Here is a 20,757-nt window from a genome sequence, read left to right on the forward strand (position 1 = left end):
GAACGTCCCCGCACGGGTGAGCGGCGGCCCGGGCCGTGCCGAGGGCGCCCCGCGGGGCGGCGCAGGGTAGAAACGTGCCGAGGCTTCCCCCGCGGGAGGCTGGGGCCGGGGTCGGTCGCCGCGCGCCTGTTAGCAGCCGCTGCCCCAGCGGAGCCCCGCGCTCCAGGGAGGAGACGCCGCGTTATCCGCCCTCGCGCTGAGGATCGCGGCGCTCGGCTCGGCTTCCTGATGGGAGGATGAGCCTGGTTCCTTCTCCCTAGAAGGGTTTCACCCCGTAACCCAAGCCTCCTCGCCGCTCCTTAGTCGAGGTTATGTACCGGGTGGTTGGTTGTAGCCGCGCTCGTGTGAGGGCATGGGCAGGCAAGGGTCTTTGGGTAGATGTGGTCTCTTTTATTATACCGACTACTACAAGAGATCACATCTACCCAAAGACCCTTGCCTGGTATTATTTACATTTTTGTTAGTAAATGTCCATTTCTGATGAAATTGTAACTTTTTAGCCTGCCAGGCTCATTGCTAACAACCGCGAGTTGTGTAAAAATGAGCTTGGACGAAGGAACCGGGAATAAGGCACCAACTTCAGCCTCACCTTACTTACAGACTTTGGTTCTTACTAATTATTCCAATTCTCAGGTTTGACAGACTCAAATTCAGCTTTTAGATAATTTTTAAAGAGAGAGTTTAGTAAAAAAAAATATTTTTTTTTACCAGTGCAAGACCGCTCGTTACCATTTTAATTGGACACGTGTGTACGTGTGTGTTTAACCCATGTTCCATGTTTGAAGTGTGAATTGCCTTATTAATTCTCTAAACCAGCTTAGTTTGTACATCTGTGATTAATAAATGCTCAATTAGTTGAATGCCAGCTTCTCTGATGATGGTTATAAAATACATGTGCTTGCCGATTTTTGTCTGGTAATTTATTTCTCAATTGCCTATTTCTTATCTCTTTCACTTAATTGCCCATAGTTCTCTAATTATTAATATTTGGATGGTCATGCTTTGCCATTTTCTTTTCTCTCTTGTAGTTCAGCCAAAAAAAAATTGGATTTGCTTGATAAATGTTCTCAAACTGTAGATATTGCCAAGTGTTTTATCTGCGGAGGGAGGGCGCTCTGTGATTGTGGGGGTGTAACAGTTTCCATTACAATGAATTCTCTTGACATGACTTTTTCCTTCAAATTGATTTCATGTCATGACTTCAGTCTCTGTAACAATTTTTGATATTCAGCAAGGGTAATACTTTGCCACATTTTCTTCCCTTTTCTAACCCTTCTCCCAAATGTTTCTTTGCTATGACAGTGCTGACACAATTCATTCCAGCAAGAAATGAAATGATTTGCACAGGGGTGTTCAGGAAGCCTGGGGTAGAACAGAGTTAAACTTGCATCTCTTCAATCATAAAGTAATCTTTACCTACCTGATCATCCTTCCTTTTTATTAAAGAATTTATTTCTAATCTCTTGTTTCTTAATTATTGCAATTTTGCATGCAAACATGCCTACGTGTCTGTAGTGGTCTTTTTGTCTGATTCTATATTGTTTGGATTTTGAATAATTGTTTTAGTACAGAAAATTCCCTAAATCATCTGTGTTGTTTATTTATAAATAGTAATACTTTAAGAGATGATGTCTCTACACTCTCTCTGTCCAGTTCTTTTATTTTAAGCCCTGGTCCTGTTAGGATAGGTTTTGTTGTAATGCTTATTTCACAAATGTCTCCTGTTGGATGTCTTATAACGTGTGTGTGTGTGTGAGATGTCTTTTTCTAATGCATTTAATACATACAATTGCACCAAATATTCACTGTTATCAGGAGCTCTAGATACTCAAGGCAATAGTGTTCTTGAACTGAATGTTACAAACCATAGTTCCATGAATGCAATACAAAACATAGCTTGACATCAATCAGGCTCCTTTTCAAAACATGTTTAACTCATAAGTTTTATTTTTAATTGGTAACGAACAAAATGTGCATATTAAAACAGGTGAATTTAACTCGTGAGATTTTTTTTTCGATTGTGCCTGTAAACTTGGGTGGATCTAGGATTCCTGAAAGTGGGGTACAGCATACTGCCCCTCAGACTATGGGGGGTGGGGAGTAGAGGGGTAAGGTATGTCTTAGGCCAGTGGGTGAGGGGCAGGGAGCAGATGCACAAGGAGTGGGATCTGCCACTGTTGCCATGGTCCCTGTCTGACCTGGGCATAGAGGAAGCCCTTGAACCTCTCCTGCCTGGCTCCAGCTGGGGCATTTGGGAGCAGCGGTGCCAGACTCACCCTGAAAAGGTGATGGTAGTGCGCTGTTTCCGCTTTCCAGTGCCTGTTCCCTGCCTGCCCTTTTCCCCTCTAGTTGTCTCTTGCTGGCCTTCGCACCTTTCTTACCTTGAGCTGCTTTAATTGTTTGTCACTGAGGTAACTTGGATGCTTGCCTAAACTTTTAGTAGTTGTCCAGACTGCTCTGCTGATTGCAGCACTACCCAGAAATTCCACAGCCTTTCAAATGGGACCTTGTCTCATGCTGGATATGGTAGGCATTGGTAAGCAGCTTTACATTGATACTCCCCCCCCCCCCCCCTGTTTCACTACCCACATTTCATCCCCCCCCCCCCCCCCCCCATGTTTCAATTCCCCATTTGCAAAGTGGGGATTTGGTAGTATCATATTTTAGTTTCCTCTGGTTCCAATTTTGTACCCAGTGATTAAATGTATAACATAGGAAAATATTACTACTTATTCTGCAGGGTGATTTAATGTTTTTTCTTAAGGTGTAAATGACACATGTTATATGACAGTTGATCAGATACATTTATGTAATAACACAATTTATTATGAAGGTTCTTTGTTCTGGAAAGTTAGTACTATAGATAAGTAGCTTCCTTAGCCCTGTTAACTAACATCTTGATCTGTTTCATGAATATAGACACTTCAGTTTTCTAGTAGTTGAATAGCATAATAGCATTTTAGTAGTCTGTATGGATGCAGGGCAGGAAAGATGTACATGTAATGAATGAGTCTGTACAAGACAGCCAGCTAAGCAACTCTGTAAAAAATATGGGTTTTTTTCCCCATTTAAGTTCTAGTTAGTTGGTAACTTTCAATCTTCTAATTCTAGAGTAATGCTGGGGCATCAAACATGGCCCATGATGTTGTTCTGTGCAACTCTCCATAACACCCTGGTTGAGAATTGCTGGACTGAAACTGTAGGGATATAAAGAAAATAATCCTAAGAATAAATGTGATTCATCCCTGTACAAATCTATGTACTGTCACATGACAGTCTTAAGAATTTATTCTGATCCTCTGCACAAGATTGTGCTTAACATACAGTGGTTTAAAGTCTTAAACTTCCAGAACTAGAAATATGATGGAAAAATAGGATTCTTACTTAAACAGCCGATGAGATCACAAGCTACTGGTGTGTTGGCAATATTTGCTCAGTCGTCCAGGACTAGACTTCCTGATTTCAGTGCTATTGTACCTTTTTCATCGGCTGACAAACAGCGCAGATGATTGTATATAAACACTATTAACTGGGCTTAATAAATTACTGGATTTTGGTGTGTGAGTTTGATTCCATTGGTTCCATTGATTTCCATTGATTTCAATTGAACCAGTACATAAACATGATCTACAAAGAACATTATGTATGAGACTGCCATGCACAGAGTGATTCTATGTTACCAAAATGAATTTACCTTTGAGGTGGCCTTTATTCTTAAGGTTAGAATAATAGAAAATTAGGGTTGGAAGGGACCTCAGGAGGTCATCTCGTTCACCCCCCTGCTCAAAGCAGGACCATCCTCAACTGGATCATCCCAGGCAAGGCTTTGTCTAGCCAGATCTTAAAAATCTCCCAGAATCCACCACCTCTCTGGATAACCTGTTCCAGTGTTTTACTACCCTCCTAGTGATAAAATTATTCCTAATATCCAACCTAAACTCCCCTTGCTGAAACTGGAGATGGTTGCTCCTTCTTCTGTCATCTGCCACAACTGAGAACAGTCCAGCTCTATGCCTCTTTCAAACCCCCAATCAGGTAGTTGAAGGCTGCTATTAAATCCCCTCTGTCTTCTCTTCTCTAGACTGAATAAGCCTAGTTGCCTCAGCCTTTCCTTAGAAGTCATGCCACCTCCCCACCCTTTTTGTTGACCTCCGCTGGACCCTCCAATTTGTCCACCTCCTTTCTGTAGTGGGAGGCTCAAAAAACACAGTATTCCAGATGTGGCCTCACAAGTACTGAATAGAGTGGAATAATCACTTCCGTTGACCTACTGGCAACACACCTACCAATACAGCCCAGTATGCCATTAGCCTTCCTGGCAATAATGGCACACTGGCTTATATTCATCTTATTGTCCACTGTAACCTCCAGGTCTTCTGCAGACCTGTTGCCTAGCCAGTCAACCCCCAGCCTGTACTGGTGCCTGGGATTGTTCTGTCCTAACTGCAGGGCTTTGCACTTGTTCTTGTTGAACCTCATGAGATTGCTTTTGGCCTCATCTGGAGACTTGCTGAGGGTGCACTCTATGCCATGTTCAATGTCTTCATCAACAACCTGGAACAAAATTGGCCCCGGGACCAACACCTGGGGCACTCCACTGATACCGGCTGTCAGCTAGACATTGAGCCATTGATTGCTAACCTCTGAGCCTAGTGCTCCAGCCAGTTTTTGGTTTGCCTTAAAGTTCATTCATCCAGCCCATGTTTCTTTAGTGTGCCTGCAAGAATGTGGTGGGAGACCATATCAAAAACCTTGCTAAAATCAAGGTATACCACATCCACTAGTCTCCCCTTGTCCACAGAGCCAGTCATCTCATCATAGAAGGCAATCAGGTTGGTCAGGCATGACTTACCCTTGGTGAATCCATGCTGACTATTCCTAATCACCTTCTCCTCTTCCTCCAAGTGCTTAGAAATGGATTCCTTGATTTGTTTGAAGTCCTGCACAAGACAGGGCTTTAAACAGAACTGGTAGTACAAAGTTACTGTGGGAAAAGCCTTTCTGGAAGGTTTAATACTATATATTACTGTTACTTATTTAGAAACAAAAAATCTCTAGAATATAGGAAAGTTCTCTTATAAAGTGAATTAGCAGTTATTTTTACACAATAGAAATTTTGAATCTAATGAGGTATTTGTTTTTGTGCTTCATAGAGCCTTTGCAACTGGAAATTCCATTTTAGAAAGGGTTGGAGTGTTGTTGGACCAACACACTTGCAGGAAATCAGGCTTTTTATTTTTATTTTTGGTGGTATCTTTATTGGGCCTCAAGTTGCCAGACAAAGGGCACTTAGGGCATTTTTACACATGCTTCAGGAGGCATGGGGAGGGCACTTTAATCAGTGAGCTGCACCAATTAAAAGTGCCCAAGTGTCACATGTATCAGTGTCCCTGTGCTGAAAAATGATGGCGGAGCACTTCGAAATAAAGCTCATCAAACAACCTATCGTTCAAAGCAGCCCACCGCCATTTTTCAGTGCAGGGACGCTGATGCATGTGATGCTACAGTCTGCTGGAGTGCGTTAATTTCCATGCTCCAGCAGACTTGATTAACCAAGTCTGCTCTGGCGCACTGGATTTTTGGCATGTCGCACCAGCTTCCCTGCATGTGTATAGGAGCCCTTAGTGCTCAAAAGTTTTCTTTTAATCTCTCTCCCAGGTATGCAGTTGGTCCAATAAAAACACTTCCCTCGTATTTAGAAATGGCAGTAATAGAATAAATTGCTTGCATATTTTATACATGGACATAGTCCAGAATTCTGCAGGCAGAATGGGTCCCTTGCACTATTATCTCTGTCAGGTGCTGGAACAGGTGTGGGCAAAATATGGCCCGCAGGCCAAATTTGGCTTGCAAGTCCATTCCATCTGGCCTGCAGGGCCCCAAAGAAAATTTTGAAAATTAAAATTAACCTGTCCTTGGTTCCTGTCAAAAATGAAAGGAACCAGGGTCAGTAGGACCCAGGGGAATCCTTGGTGGGCTCAGCAGCAGCTTGTAACCCGCCCCTGCTGCCACCCTGGGCCCCGCGCCGGCTCCAGGCTCGCCCATCAGGGTTGTGCATGGCGGCAGCTGCTGCGGCCCCCTTGCTTGCTGCACCAGACAGTGTTTGCTGCTGCTTGCCCTGCGCTGGAGCCCTGGGTGGGCAGCGGCAGCAGCAAACACTGCCTGGCATGACAAGTGGTGGGGGCCGCAGCTGCTGCCACCGTGCACAACCCTGATGGGCGAGCCTGGAGCCAGCACGGGGCCCAGGGTGGCAGCAGGGGCGGGTTAGAAGCTGCTGCTGAGCCCACCAAGGATTCCCCTGGGTCCTACTGACCCTGGTTCCTGTCATTTTTGACAGGAACCAAGGACAGGTTAATTTTAATTTTCAAAATTTTCTTTGGGGCCCTGCAGGCCAGATGGAATGGACTTGCAAGCCAAATTTGGCCCTGCTCAGGACAGCCCCACATGAGCTCTGAGCGGCTGCAGCAGGAAGCGCCTGCCACGGAACAGGGAAGGGGCCGCTTCTTCCTGTGCTCCGCACCAGCTCCTTCCCTGCCGGCGAGCAGGGGGTCAGGGCTGTGTGCTGCCCCCAGCCTGTACCATGGGTGGGGGGGCACTGGGAGTGAGCGGGTGCAGAAGCGTGGGGCCCACACCAGTGTCCCAGAGCCAGCGGGACCCAGAGCAGGGTGACAAGAATACAGGGTCTTGGCCAGCAGGGGCTCCATGGAGCCAGGCCAGCTCCCCCTTCTTCCTGCTGGTGCAGCCCAGCCTGGCTCCACAGCCCCCGCCAGCCTGCGCCCTGCTCTGGGACCCACCTGGCCCTGGGACATTGGTCCCAAGATGGTAATCAAGGGGTGGGGCTAGCCATGTGGTCCTCAACAGCTTGCTAACACTGGGTAAGCGGCCCTCTGCCCGAAATAATTGCCTGCCCCTGTGCTGGAGTCATGGAAATACAGGTATATTCTAGTTATTGCTTAGTCATGCTAACAGATAAAAATAACTATCTCCAAGCAGGCTGTTAGGGTGGATTATCTCTGGTTAGAGAGAATTAAGATTAAGGGATAGAGAGGTCATGTAGAGAAAACAGTCTGGGGCAAAGAAGTCATGTAGGGTATTCTTCAGGGAATGGCAAAGATAATGAGTATGGTAGGCCTTATTTGGTGGTTTTAGTTACCAAGATAAACTCTGGCAACAAAGCAAGAATGGATTACATAAAATACCTGCTCTTGGAGCAGGGCAAGAGCTACACCTGATTTGGCTCTTTTCCTTTTATAAATGTTTCCTCGCTCTTCTTGGTAGCTTTATTATTGGGAATATAGATATTTTTTCCAAACGGGTCTCTCTCTCTCTCTCTCTCTCTTTCTTTCTGTGTTTGTCTCTCAGGGTTACACTGTTCAAAAACCCTTGCTTAACTGCTAGAAATAGAGATGCTTCTAATAAGCTTCAATTTCTTTAAACAATTAAAACCACATAGAATAAGAACTTAGATTTTTGAAGGTTTTTGGGGTTTTTTTTAAAGTTTTCCTTACTTGTGCCATACTGCAATGGAATAATTTGTGAAATCTCTTCAGATTTTGCTTTTATTAATCTGGTTTTCTGAATGTGGTATGTGAACTTTTAGAAACTTGTGTATCAGCTGATGCAGCGTGAAATTGAGCAATGACAAGGTTTTGTTCAGGTCCTCAGGTTTTCCCGATTCTGATGGTGCTGTATTTGTTTGGACTGTGGATTTTATCTTCTGTAGTATGTGGTCCTTTCAGTGTGCCTTGTTTTGGGCAATCTCCTATTTTAGAGTAATGAACAAATATGCCTGAAGGACACAAGAATGCTAAATAGGGCCTTATGAGAGCTACAAACTTCAGAAATACTAGGTCTTCGGCATAAGCAAGATTCTTTGCTAGGTCGGAATTTTAAAATGCCACTTCTAAAACTTGATGTTAATATGACGACCCCAGAAACAATGATACAGTAGAACTGTTAATGCTTATTGAGGCCTAAGGTGTGGATGATCCTGGCTTTCTGAAAAAGACTTATGAACCGATTGACAGAGTACATCTCAAAATTGAGATCAATAATTGGCAATTTATATTGTTCATTGCTGAAAGTTACTTTTCCATTACTTTCTTCCTTATTCCATAGATTCATGCCAGACATGTCCGTGGCTGTTTGGTTGCCTTACTTTAAGTGAACCTGGGTTCACTTATAACAGATGTCTGCTTAAATTCCAGTTAATATTTAGAAATAGTGTCACAGTTAGGAAATGAAATGCATTCCTACACCTCCTAGGGTAGGAGTTTAATTCATAACTCATCTCAGAAGCATTTAAAAACACAGCCATGCCCATTGCCTTCCCTAGGTGGCTGAACATTCAAAATTGTCCCTGTGAAAGCCTGGGTAGATGCTGTGCCCCTTCCAATCACATCAATGTAGTAATGATGTGGATTTTCTCTCTCCCAAACTGATGCTGACTCCATTCACTCTAACGCTCACTTTGGAGATAAAACAACTTGCAGCCCACAAACAAGTGCAGCATATCTCTTTGAAACTGCTTTTTTTTTTTCTTTCTTTATCTGCAGCCTTTTCAGTGCTAGCTGTTGCTGAAAGAGACTTAGTGTGGATGGGACCTGGTTGCTGTTGTTTTATTTTCTTGCTCCCCTTTGAGGATGTTCCTGAGATCTCCCCTAGTCTGCTCCAGACTCTGTCTCCCTCAACCTCTGGTAGCAGTCATTCTAAGCGATCTTCTAAACTCCCCCAAACATAATTATTTTTCTGGTGCTCAGAGTATCAGTAGATGAACTAAGTATCTTTTTGTTAGCACTTGAGTTTTTAGCTGCCTTGCTCTGCAAAACTCTATTAGCTGGTTTCCCTCCTTCCTCTCTTCCCCATTCCTCAGTTTCTTTAGAATAATCTTCCCTAACTTTTCCTGTTCTTTCCCTTTTAAATAATGTGACACATATGTTACCTTTTGCTTTTTTCCTACTTCAGTACTTGCTATCGTTAGTTAAAATTGTCAACTGTCACAATTCTAATGCAACTGCAACATGTGCCACTTGTTTGTATTACTGTGGTGCTTGGCAGCTGCTGCCAGCTTTGGCCATTTTCAAGGGGCCTAGGCCAGACTGCAGAAGTGTGGCTAAGCAGAGAGCCCCAAAACTTTTTTCTGAGTGACTGTAGCTTGAACCTTTGCATATGTAACAACTAGTTAGGCCAGTAAGATAAAGGAAGCCCTCAGCATAACTGTCTAACTCACTAATGAGATTACAGTTAAACAAAGCACAAGGCCTGAAAGAAGACATAAGGGAAGACCATACATTAAATAATCCAGATATACTATATAATAGCTTTATTTTAAAATATTTGTAGTGGTGATTGATGTAACCAAATGTATTAGATGTTATTTGCTGTAATAGATATATTTTGGTAAGATGCTTAGCAAATCTGTAAAAACAAAACAGCTTTATTGGAGAAGACCATAAACTAAAGAAGAAACAGGCCAGTGTTGAACAAGAGGGAAGAAAAGGAGATAAGAAACCCTCTGTAACAGGGTACATGGCTCATGGTCTGTAGCCCAGCTGCAGGTGTTTAGAAGGGGATCACCTGCCTGCCTAGGAGGACTAGACCAGCTGACAGGGATGATTGGCTGGCCCTAGAAGAAGTTAAATGCTTCCATGGAGGAGAGTCAAAGGATATGGAAGACTGCAGTTCTGTGGAGGCAGCTCAGAGCTGGAATTGCCTTCTCAGGGTCTGGGAAGGACCACAGAGGTTGATTTAACTGTTTATTGCTTATGCAGTTGTTTGTTTTATGGTTTATGTTGCTTCCTGTGGGGACATGTTTGGCCCAGGGAAAATAAAACTGCTCTGTGAACAGTAACAAGCCACTATACCTTCCCTTTTATTTTTCCAAGGATGTAAATATAAACTAATTGACATCTTCCAAGTCCACAAGAGAACTGGTTCAGTCCAGGTCCAAAAGTTTCAGAGAAGCAAAAATTTAAATGAAATTGATCAGAGATCATTTATTAGAATATTAGAACCAGTCATCTAGAAATACTGGGTATAGGCTGGAGGGAAATTTGGAGAACTTGGCGAATTCATGAAGACCTGCTGCTAGCTACCTGCTGCCATGCTACCTTCCTCCCACCACTCAAGTCTCCCCAGCCTGTATAGGTGAGAATCTGTTGTGCTGTCATGGGGTGGCCAAGTGGACTTTGGGTTAAATGTTTGTTTTTGTGTTTTGAAGTGCAAGAAAATTAAAGGTCAGGTTGCAGATCTGTTTCTGCCTCTTATCATTAGTTAACCCACAACGTTACCTGTAATCTGGGTAACAGCTCTAGTCCTCAACCCAGAACCTGTAATCCCAGTTCACTACCTTTGACTTTCCTGGTCTGAGGGCCCCTTCTTGTTAGGTTTCAAGCCATAGCTTTTGTCTCAAAAAGGAACTGTAAGATTTTCTAACTTTCTGATCAGGTGCTAGGTAACAGTCTCCTGTGTCTCAACCCTGATCACTTCAGCAAAAATTAGTTGGGCTCAGACTCTGCAATTCCGTTTTCTCTGGGGAAATTAGTGATCAATCAGCTTTGCTTTAAAATAAAAACCGTTTCAGAGAAAACCTCTTAAAACAATAATCCACCTTAAATAAAGTTACTGCTTTTTCCGCAGTGCTTGTTAAAATGGCATTTTCCTTGAGGTGCTGACAAAGGTCCCCTGGCCATAAGAGTCAAAACACCTTTTTAATGCTTAAATCTTTGATCTAGTATGGCTAAAACACTTTTATAGCGTAGGAGAGACAAGTTACAGAATTTTTGAAGTCAGCTGCTAGATCCCATTGAGTTTAAGGTATACAAGATATTCTTATCTGGGTAGTTACTGATCTGTTTTCTTCTTTATTGCCTCTATTATGTTATGTTATTCAGACTAAGGTACACCTACACCTTCATACATGTACCACCTAGGATCTTTAGGGCAATGATACTCAGCCAGTGCTACAGATGCTGTGCTGTGAAATCTTTTTAAGGACGATGCACAGTCTTGCTCTGTTAGTTGCACACACAGTTCACAAGATAAACTCGGATTTTGAACAAGAATCCATAGTGTCAGAAACATTTTGACCTGTTGTTCTTTGCAACAGAAGAATTGCTCTATTTTTTATTTTTTTCATAGTAAAAACAAACAAACAAGTGAAAGCCAAGAGCTAGCATTTTCCTTGAGTCTGAGGGGTGGCTTGTGTCCAAAAAAGGTTGAGAATCTCTGCTTTAGTGGGTACTTCAGTGATGATTCTCAGAGACAGGAATGGGGGAAAAAGGAAAAATGTGAATAGAGGAAAAAGGAAAGAAAACAGACATATTATGCAATATCCCTTAGGATGCTGGAAAGGTTAGAGTTAGGTTGCAGTGACATGTTACTTTGCTAACCACGACACAGAATTATGGAGATCTACCTCCCAAGACAGTTATCAGATGAGTAGCACTTCCTGTTATACTCTTTTATTGTAGATAAAGCAACTGATTTTTTGTTTGGTGTCTTGAGAACATTCTTAAATCAAGTACACATATTGAAAGTACCTCTCCAGAAATCTCTTCAAGATATTGTATGAAACCCTCTTTCAAGATGGGACAAATTGACCTCTGCTTCTGAAGTGTCAGTAAAAAGGCTGAATACTCTTCTGATTAAAGCAGAAAAGGCTTCCCTTTTATAGTTAGCCCAGCAGTGCCTTTCTTGAACTTTTACTGTACCAGGAAAATATCTTATACTTGCACAGCAAGTAAAAAGTGGAAAATAAGTAGTTGTTCATTGGCTTCACTGTCTTGTATGATGCAACAGAATGTTTTATCATTTTGTCTGTGAAACTAGATTGCTGATGATGATCTCTCCTACCCGTAAATTATTGAACATTATATTCCTTTAAATGTTAACTACTTTACTGATCATGTAACATACTTTGATAGCTGTTAGACTTTTTAACAACCAAATGATTAAAAATATATGCTTTCTCTATGGAATGAGTAGTAGTTAGCCAAGTTAGTCTGAAGTCAGGCAGAAGGCAAGGTAGAGGTGCACCCAAGGCTGGAAACAAATGTGATCCTAATTCTCATGTGTGGTTGGTTATGGTAGTGCACGTGCTGAGAAAATAGACACCTAAACCTGTTGTGGTACCACATGAAAGGAAAATCAGTGGTGTAGCAAAAGGTAGTAATAGACTGCCACTTCATTGTGGTGGATATCTTACCTTTGTGGTGGAGTGGGACAGTCAGCCTGAGCTGCTTGCATTCTTCTACCACTCCAGGCAGGTGCTCTGGAGGCTTGAGGGGCCCTGAAACTCTCAGAGCACTTGCCTGCTTTCCTTGCTTACAAAGGGGCACCCTGGGGAATCTTGGGGTACCTCTCCATTTGCAAGGAAGTCTGACTTCTTCACCCAGCCACATGTGGGGCACAGGTCTGTCTGAGTGGGGAAAATAGGATTATCCCTGCTTGGCCAGACTCGTCACCAATTTATCATTGGAGATGGGTCTGGATAAATAGAGAAAGTGGGGAGATAACATCACCCCTTAGTTTTTCCCCTCCCTACCCATGGTATAGGGTGAGGGGTATTTCCTGTTCTGTGATGCATTAAGACAGCCAATTTGCTTCATTCAGCAAAGTCTATGTATGTGTCCACATGAGCTCGGACCCTTGTTTCCTTGGGGGAAAAGAAGCAGCTGAACACCTTGTGCCGCTGCTAGTTAATTGTCCCCAGGGAATGCCTATGCCATGCGCCCTCTGGTGTATGGCAAGTTACCCTGGGTGGAGTAGGTGAGGCTGGGGGCAGCACTGGGCTGGCGCCAGTAGCCTTACATGGGGGCCTTCTGGGTTCTGGGGCTGGAGCAGCAGCAGTGCTGCTGCTTGGAGCTTGGCCAACAGCTGCAGTATGGCTCTGACTGGCCAGGCTCCAATTTTGAGCTGTGCGCACTGCCCCCATGTGTGATTTCCTGCTTTTTGTGACCCCCTCACAATTTTGTTTTCTCTCTTTGAGCCTCTCAGTAAATCGCCACTGGCTATTGATTGGTAATTAATAGATCTGCCAACCTTTTGGAAGTTATAAATAGGGCATGAGGAGAAATATGGTAATATCTCTTACCTGTATTGAAATGACAGTTTTATGTGTAGAGACACAACATGGATGGTTGTAGCAGAAGAAGGCACCTATGCTAAATACTAATCCTCATAGGCAGAGGGAGAAAATATTATTTGGGGGGCTGAGTAAAACTTGAACTTAAAAGATACTTTTACTGTGCTACTACACAGACACCGCCCAGCAGGTAAGTGTGGGGTGGAAGGGGCATGAGGGAGTCGCAGATTGAGGCCCCCATTGTGACAGAAGGTTTGGGGCAGGGGCTGGGGTGAGTGGGGGCTTCAGGGTGGGTTGTGGGGCGGTTGAGGCCCCAGGCAGCTCATCCAGGGGTGCAGGGGGGCTCCTGCCACTCTGCACACCCTGGGGAAGGCATGGAGGGCATGTGCCCTCCTGATTAGAGCGTGGGGCAGAGGCAGGCTACTGCTGTAGACTGAGGTTCTGCGCCACACTGCCGTTGTCCCAGGAGTTGCATGATGCCACGTGCCTTCCACTACCAGGCGGGCAGGGTATGCAGTGCAGCCAATGCACAGCTCCCGAGGCAACAGCAGTGGGGTGCAGAGCCTCAGCCCACAGCGGTAACCTGCCTCTGCTCTGCCCCACACACAGAGCCATAATATACAGAATCCCTTTCTTTTTTAAGAATGATTGATTAATCAAATACCACCTGAAATCAGCCTCATACAAATGCTCTTTCATTTTGTTGATGTCAGATGGAAGCTGACATTCTTTATTTTTACAAAAGTATTCCTAAAAATAGGGGTCAAATGATATACCTGTGACAGATGAGCAATGTTATAGCAAAACCACAATTTAAATATATTCATGTCATAATAATGTTGCATACCTCAGTTCTTTCTTCACTTCCCTCTGTGGGGAAGAAATGGCTTGAGTGACAGACCAGACAACTGTGACTTCTATCTGATAAGATACATCCACCTACAAGGAAATGAATAGTCATTTTGAGGTTCAGGTGAGCTTGGTTATATAACATCTTTTGGACATGACACCCAGTAGGCACCTAGGGAAGAGGCAGAAATAAGGAGTTGTGAAGGAGTCTGTAATAGGAAGATGGTTGTCCTGGGAGCAAAAAAATCTGGAGTAAGGGAGCTGCCAAGCTTACTTTGGAATGTCCTGGGAGAGAGATCAGGTGAGCTAACTTTGGAGTGCTCAGGGCTGTGCAAGCTGAACTGGGGACAGAGGGACTAAACCCTTAAGAGGAAAAAGGATCTTATTGGTGTGTAGCCTTTGCTCCCACTTAAGGCCTTTTATTGAAGAGGAGCAGTAGAGTTCCCCAACTTTCCAATGGCCTGAAAAATGTAGAGAAGACCTGATATTGGGAGCACAATTTTAATTAATCAGACTTAAAGGAATCTCCCACAACGTTCAATTGCACAGCAATGTGAAGAAGCAGCTACTTGATTTCACCCACCTACTTCTGCTCCTTCTCCCTTAGCCATTTCATAACATCAATAGTTAAGAGAGCAGAGAGCCAAATCTATAAGTTAGTGTGGTGACTTGTGCACATCATTCAATTTTTATTAATCCCTGTCATGATCAGAATCCTCCATGCCTCTTAGAAACAGTTTGGAAATGGCAAAGAAATGCCAGTAGGTGGTTCCTAGTACTTTTAATTTGACTCCTATAACTGAAGACAATTTTAATTTTTAGCAGGCATCCCAGAATGCGCAGAATTCATGAGAAAAGTCGAAGTATAGAGCAGAGCTGCAGAATTTTGTGGTACAATATGTCTGTCCAAAATACTTAAGAGGTTTGGGGGGGGGGGGGGGGTTGTTTTGGGGGTTTTTTTATGAAGTTTTTATGAAGTTCTACTCTTATTTTTTTTTTTAACACAGTGCTGGACTACACTGGTTTTGCTCTGGTGTTAATGCTAGTGGAGGCCAAACATATCTGTAACTCATTTTGACTCGTAAACTGTTGTGTTAAGTAGCCATGCTCCAGCCTGCCTTAAGTAGACATATGGGAGGTGATACCTGTAGAAACTTTTGGTTAAAATTTCTTAGTACGTGCACTGTGTTTGTGCATACAGTTTGTGAGAATCCTGACCATTTTATAGGCTTACATCACACCATGCCATAACTTCAGTTGCATTAATTTTTAGCAATTCAGAATAAACAGGTGCAAGGTAGTGAAGAAATATTCTAATCACTTTAACTTCTAATTATTAAGGTTTATGCTGCCCCTGTATTTGACTTAGGCCATATACAGACATCACATTTCTACCCAGACAGAAACAAATGTACATGCATTCACTATGCTTCTCTGAGCACGAAAATGGTAGATCCAGGAAAAATAACCTGACTCCAGCCAGTTAAAAGGTGCCCCCAGAAGTTTTTCTCAGGACAGTGAACATTTCTACACTTTCCTGCAGCTTAACTCCTCCTGGGGACCAGGAAGAATGGAGTCGCAGAGAAATGCTGTCATGATTTTCAGAAACTCAAGTTGTCCTGGTCTGGAGAAAGTGTTGGAGGGGCAGCAGCTCTCACCTCTCCTATAGACCAGGGCTAGGGACAGACATCACACACAAAATGGTTTAAGTGATAAGAAACTGGTTTAAACCTGTAACAGAACAGATGTTCAGTGCACAGAAACCGGTTTGAAAATGGCAGGAAGCGGTTTGAGAGAAACCTGGTTGAATGTAGTATCAGATTTAACTGATTTGGCCCAAACTAGCTTATGCAATGTCTGTCCCAGACCCCTTGCCAGTTTAAGTTAAATCAGCCACTCCCAGCATCCCATCATGCTCTCTGCTCCACAGCAGGGCTGGCTCCTCCCCTCTGCTCCCTGGTTGCTGGTCCAGAGACTGTAGGCTGTTTCTGTGCTCCCCTCACCACTTCCTGCTAAGCAGGAATTCCCCCCTCCCCTCTGTCTTGATGAGAGTTCCTGTGTATTAGCTAGTAGACCACATGCTGGCTATGGTGGTGCTGAATCAACAAGTAGCTGGTAATGTCCCTCTGTTGTTTTCTTAATTTGGTGATAAACACTGTTATCAAATCCCTGCTGTACTAATCAGAGCTCCTGCCTGAGCCTGGCCAGCCCCGCCTCAGCTCCATGCTGTGGAAGTAAGGGAGGGCTGCTCTAGTATCCCCCAGCTTCTAGCCTGAGCCACTGCAGACATATGCCTGCATTTCTGGGTCATCTGTCCAGTTACAAAACTGATTTAGCCTAGCCAAGTTAGACTAACCTGTAAAGATTGAATCAATTCAGGCTCAGGCTTTTTTGAATGTCTGTCCCTAGCCCAGGAGGAGAGGGGAAAAAAAGCTGCAAACTGCTCCCTGCTGGCTCTTCACTGCTAGAGATTCTGGAATGAGAAGTGGGCAGGAAGGTTTGTCCTACCACTCCAGTCTCCCTAGGATGAAAGGACTGGAACAGTTTATGCTTTCTCCAGACTGGAATTACTCTGGTCTTCAGAAGGTGCAAGGAGCAGGGGAGACACTGGGGGTGGTTGAATGCCTGTACAGCTCCTTCTCCTGGAATCCTTTGTAGCAGTGGAAATTTTTCTTTAAAGCGGACCAGAAGTTTTCCACTGCTGGAATAAAAATTTGGATGCAACATATGAAACTGTCTCACTAATCCAAAAAAAAAAAAAAAGGTTGCTGCCTATGCAGAACATCTGATTATAATGACAATAGTTAAAACTGCTCATAAATATTCTTGAAGAGCTGAGCCATCAAGATGTATGTTAAATTAAAACATTACCTCGCTGTTACTTTCAGCCTGCTTTTCTTCTTTTTTGCTTTCCCTCTGTTGCTGTCACTACAGAACTATGTTTAAACTTCTGCTGTTTTCATGTAGGAGTGTGTTTATTTTCTACATTGTTATGGGACTGGATAAATAATTGCCATCACCAGTTTTGTAGTAATAGCTTTGCAGGTTTCAGTTCTTGGGCAAGAAATGCAACACACTGTGTGGAAGGGGAATATTTAAAAATGGGACCTGGCTTATTCAATCCCAAAATATAGAGAAGATTTAGTGGTTTGGATGGTTTTGTGCCTGTGATGGAAAAATTAACTCCAAGCGTCACAGGAAAGAAATTTTAAAAACAGGAAACTTTGACATGCACATCATACTGGAGTAAGCAATCAGATGTGTTGTGGATTTAATGTGCTTTGAATCTTCACGTATCCTGCACTGAGATTTTCTTCTTTTCCTTTCCTCTTGAAAATCTCCAGTTTCAACAAACATTTATACATAATCTGTGTAAAACATAGACCAGAATCTTACTAAAAGTATTTATACTCTTATGTTGATATCTTTCCACGAAGTATCGTATCCTCTTTCTGGAAAACTCAAGCTTAAGAGACTGGAAAAATTCACTGTCATTCTTGAAGTTTTGATACCTCATGCTTTAAAACCAATAATCGCTTCAAATTTTTTCTATAGCTACCTCTGCTTATTTGTTATCTTTTATTACTTATGGGCAGGTGCATGGAAGCTAGATCTTTTTTTTTTTTTTCTTTTTATATACAGTTTGCTCCTGCTGCCTAATCCTTACTTGAAGCAGTAGCTCTGTCTGACATAATTTGGTGTGAAAATTCTGACGTTGATTTCCTAGAGTGACTAAGCAGTAGGAGAGGATAAAATGAACGCAATTCTGTTTTCATGCAAGTATCTATAAAAAGAGTAACTAGAGGAATACAGGAAATATTGCTTGGATATTATTCTAAACAGAATAAACCAAAACCTGATCAGAGTTGTGTGAACTCAGAATGAGATCATGGCCTGCAGTGAATTACTTGAGGTTCATGCTGGTACAACTGCATGGAATTTGGTCTAGCATTTTTTTTCCCGCTTTGGTAACAGACCAATCTTATATGATATGTTCCATGCCTGTCCTTCTGGATTAATCACAAGACCCTCAGTGTTCCTGTTACACCATTCCCAGTTGAAATTCTATCATAGATAATTAATACACACTCCTTGTGCATTTATGACTTTAAGTAGCAACCTTCTAGCAGTAGAGGGAAACTTACAGGCTTTACATTTGACAAGATTCTTTAACTTTCCTAGCCTCTGAAGTGGACAAAGCTTAAATTCTCTGCTTTCCAGGGACTCTTATACCATTGTAATTACATTCTCATCCTTCTTCCTTTTACTTTCCACCTTCCTGCCACCAATATTAATGGCCTTAAATACAAGCCACATGTTTTAGTGTGGCATCTGATCACTGTGTTCTTTGCCACTGTAAAGAGTTGTCATGGTCTTTTTATTTTAAGTTAGTTGCATGGCTTAATTTCCATAGTATTGGAGTATTTTACAAGTTGTTAATGTATTTATACTTAAAACCATGGTGAGAATCTACATTTTATTGATGGGCAGCTATGGTACAGGTAGCTAGGTGATTTGTCCCAGGCCACACAGGTCATCCCTGGTAGAACAAGGGACTGAACTGGGGTAGCTCCACAGGTGTTAAATTAAATACCCTCTATCCTTTCTAATCATCTTGATGTTCTACTGTGGAAACGATCCTTTCTTCTGCAATTTTGCTGTCTGTTAGCCGTTCCTGGTAATGACTGGCTTCTATTTTGCAGCCCTACAGACCATTTTTAGCTCTAGCTGAAAACCTTAACTTGGATCTGGTAATATTAACTGTCAGTGAAATAGTGGAGGCACTGTCAAGATGCTCAAGGCTAGATTTTGTTCTATGAATCTGAACTAAGAGATGTACATTTAACTATGACTACAGGACTAATGCTGCAATATCTTTTGACTATTAAGATTATTTTTGTGTCGTTGGTTGTGTGTTGGGTTTTTTAAAGCTTTGAATATAATCTAGCAAATTAGTGTACATTCCAATAGTTATTTGTTTTTGCTTTAATCTTAAACTGAATAATATACGACTAGCCCCAGGTGTTATTCTGAGCCATGTGGAATGTTTTCTTACTGTTGCTTTTGAGATATAGGCTGCTGGGGTCTGTGTATTCTGGAAAGCTGACACTAGCAAGCAGTCTTCTAGATTCCCAAGCCAATGCAGGAAAAAACAGCTTGGATCTGTGTATATTGATAAAAGCTTAAAGGTTTATTGTCTTTGGACAGCACATCAGTTGGTTTGTTTAACAGTCTGTCCAACTTACTGAAGATTGTCCTTGACAGGTAAAGACACTGTATCAGTCCTCTAGGTCTTCTATGAGGCACAAGTCCCCCCATCCCTGTATTTATACTTACGCCCCACCCTTGTCTCATGCCAATTCTTATTCCTTTCTCTGAGATGTTCATCTTTACTTGCTTTGTTTGCAAAGTTTACACACCTAGGCTAAGTACAGACAGTCACAAAACCTAAGACTGAATCAATTCAAACTAGGCAGCTTCCTCTAAGCTGTGTAGGTTGAAGTGATAACCAGTTGAACTGACATTCAGTTTTCAGTTGAGAGGGGCAGTGGGGGAGACCTGCACTGACCCAGGCCAGTAGGTGGGGGGTGCTAGAGCACATCTCCCAGCCTGCTGGCCATTGCCAGCCCAGCCAAGTTTTCCCAGTCCCTTGCTGTCCCCCCACAGAGGGTTTAGGAGCCCCCTGTCTGGGTGTGGGCCCACCTTGAGGGAGACTCCCCCTCAGGAGGTTCCCTAGCCCTGGGGATCCAAGGGGATTCCCTCCACCCCCCTCTTCTCAGCTGCTGATCACTTCAGCTGCTGCTGCAGGAGTGAGGGAGAAGGAGTCCTCCCAGCCAGATGCCTACCCTTGCAGCCCAGCATGGGGGCCCCAGGGAGCCCTTCCCTTGGGGGGGGGTCCCCCCCCCCCAGCTCAGGGTCCTGCAGCCCCAGGAGCTGAGGGGAATTCTTCCTAACCAACTCATTTGCCTTAGCTGCTGTAGTCTCAGGGATAGCCCAAGGAGCAGAGGGACGGGAGAGGGCTGCCAGGGCTTGAAAAGCCCCCACCATAGGGGTTTTCCCTTTATCTATGTGCTGTGTAGACCCTAGCTAGTGGGGGCTATTCCCCTGTCTTCCGACTCCATTGGAGCAGGGAGTGTAGCCCGAGGCTGCAAAGCATCTTGGGATGACGGGGGACTGTGAGTTAACTTGAACCAGGAAGTGATCGGGGACAGAAGTTCCATAAAGTGGTTTGATCTAAATTGGGTAAGTCTGATACTATATCCAGCCAGGTTTATCTTAAATTGGTTTTGGTGATTTTGAAAGTGATTTATGTGCACTGGACTTCTGTTCTACTGCAGATTTAAACCAGCTTCTGATCACTTAAACCGGTTTATGTGTATCTTCTGTCCCTAGCCCTGATGGCTAGAAAATGGTATTTAGAGGTTTGTTTTTGGGAATTAGCTTATAGGTAAAATAGATATGCATTAGAATAATGGTCTAGGACAACAGCAAGAGTTAACTGATTTCTAAAAGTCTGTTTCTGAAATTTTCCTCAAGGCCCACTGTGTCTGACAGACAAGCAGCGAGCAGACACATGGGCTGGAAAACTGAAGCCATGTACCATAGTTTCATAGTTGGTAGGGTCAGAAGGGACCTGAGGAGATCATCTAATCCAACCCCTTGCCGTGGCAGGAAAGAGTACTGGGGTCAAATGACCCTGGCCAGATGTTCGTCCAGCCTCCTTTTTAAAGACCCCCAGGGTAGGAGCCAGCACCACTTCATTTGGAAGTTGGTTCCAGGTCCTAGCCGCCCTGACAGTGAAATAGCGCTTCCTAATGTCTAGC

At 43.4% G+C, this 20,757-nt stretch overlaps 1 protein-coding gene across 4 annotated transcripts in view; it reads left to right on the plus strand.

Annotated features, from left to right (window-relative positions):
• Positions 1–289: 289 nt before the first annotated feature.
• The window catches only part of BZW2 (basic leucine zipper and W2 domains 2), a 93,346-nt gene continuing 72,878 nt past the window's right edge, over positions 290–20,757 (plus strand). The window contains exon 1 of one of the 4 annotated variants that reach the window (XM_025198220.1): positions 290–308. Coding sequence is in view for 2 of the 4 variants with exons in the window: in XM_025198221.1 (XP_025054006.1) it covers positions 9,640–9,741 (102 nt within the window). In the remaining 2 variants the exon portion in view is untranslated. Of the gene's footprint in view, positions 309–9,624; positions 10,147–20,757 lie in introns of those variants that run through there. The other 3 variants (XM_025198221.1, XM_006018919.3, XM_006018918.3) reach the window with 3 other exon arrangements.

This window comes from Alligator sinensis, unplaced genomic scaffold (assembly GCF_000455745.1).
Source record: "Alligator sinensis unplaced genomic scaffold, ASM45574v1 scaffold123_2, whole genome shotgun sequence".
Lineage (NCBI taxonomy): Eukaryota > Metazoa > Chordata > Crocodylia > Alligatoridae > Alligator > Alligator sinensis.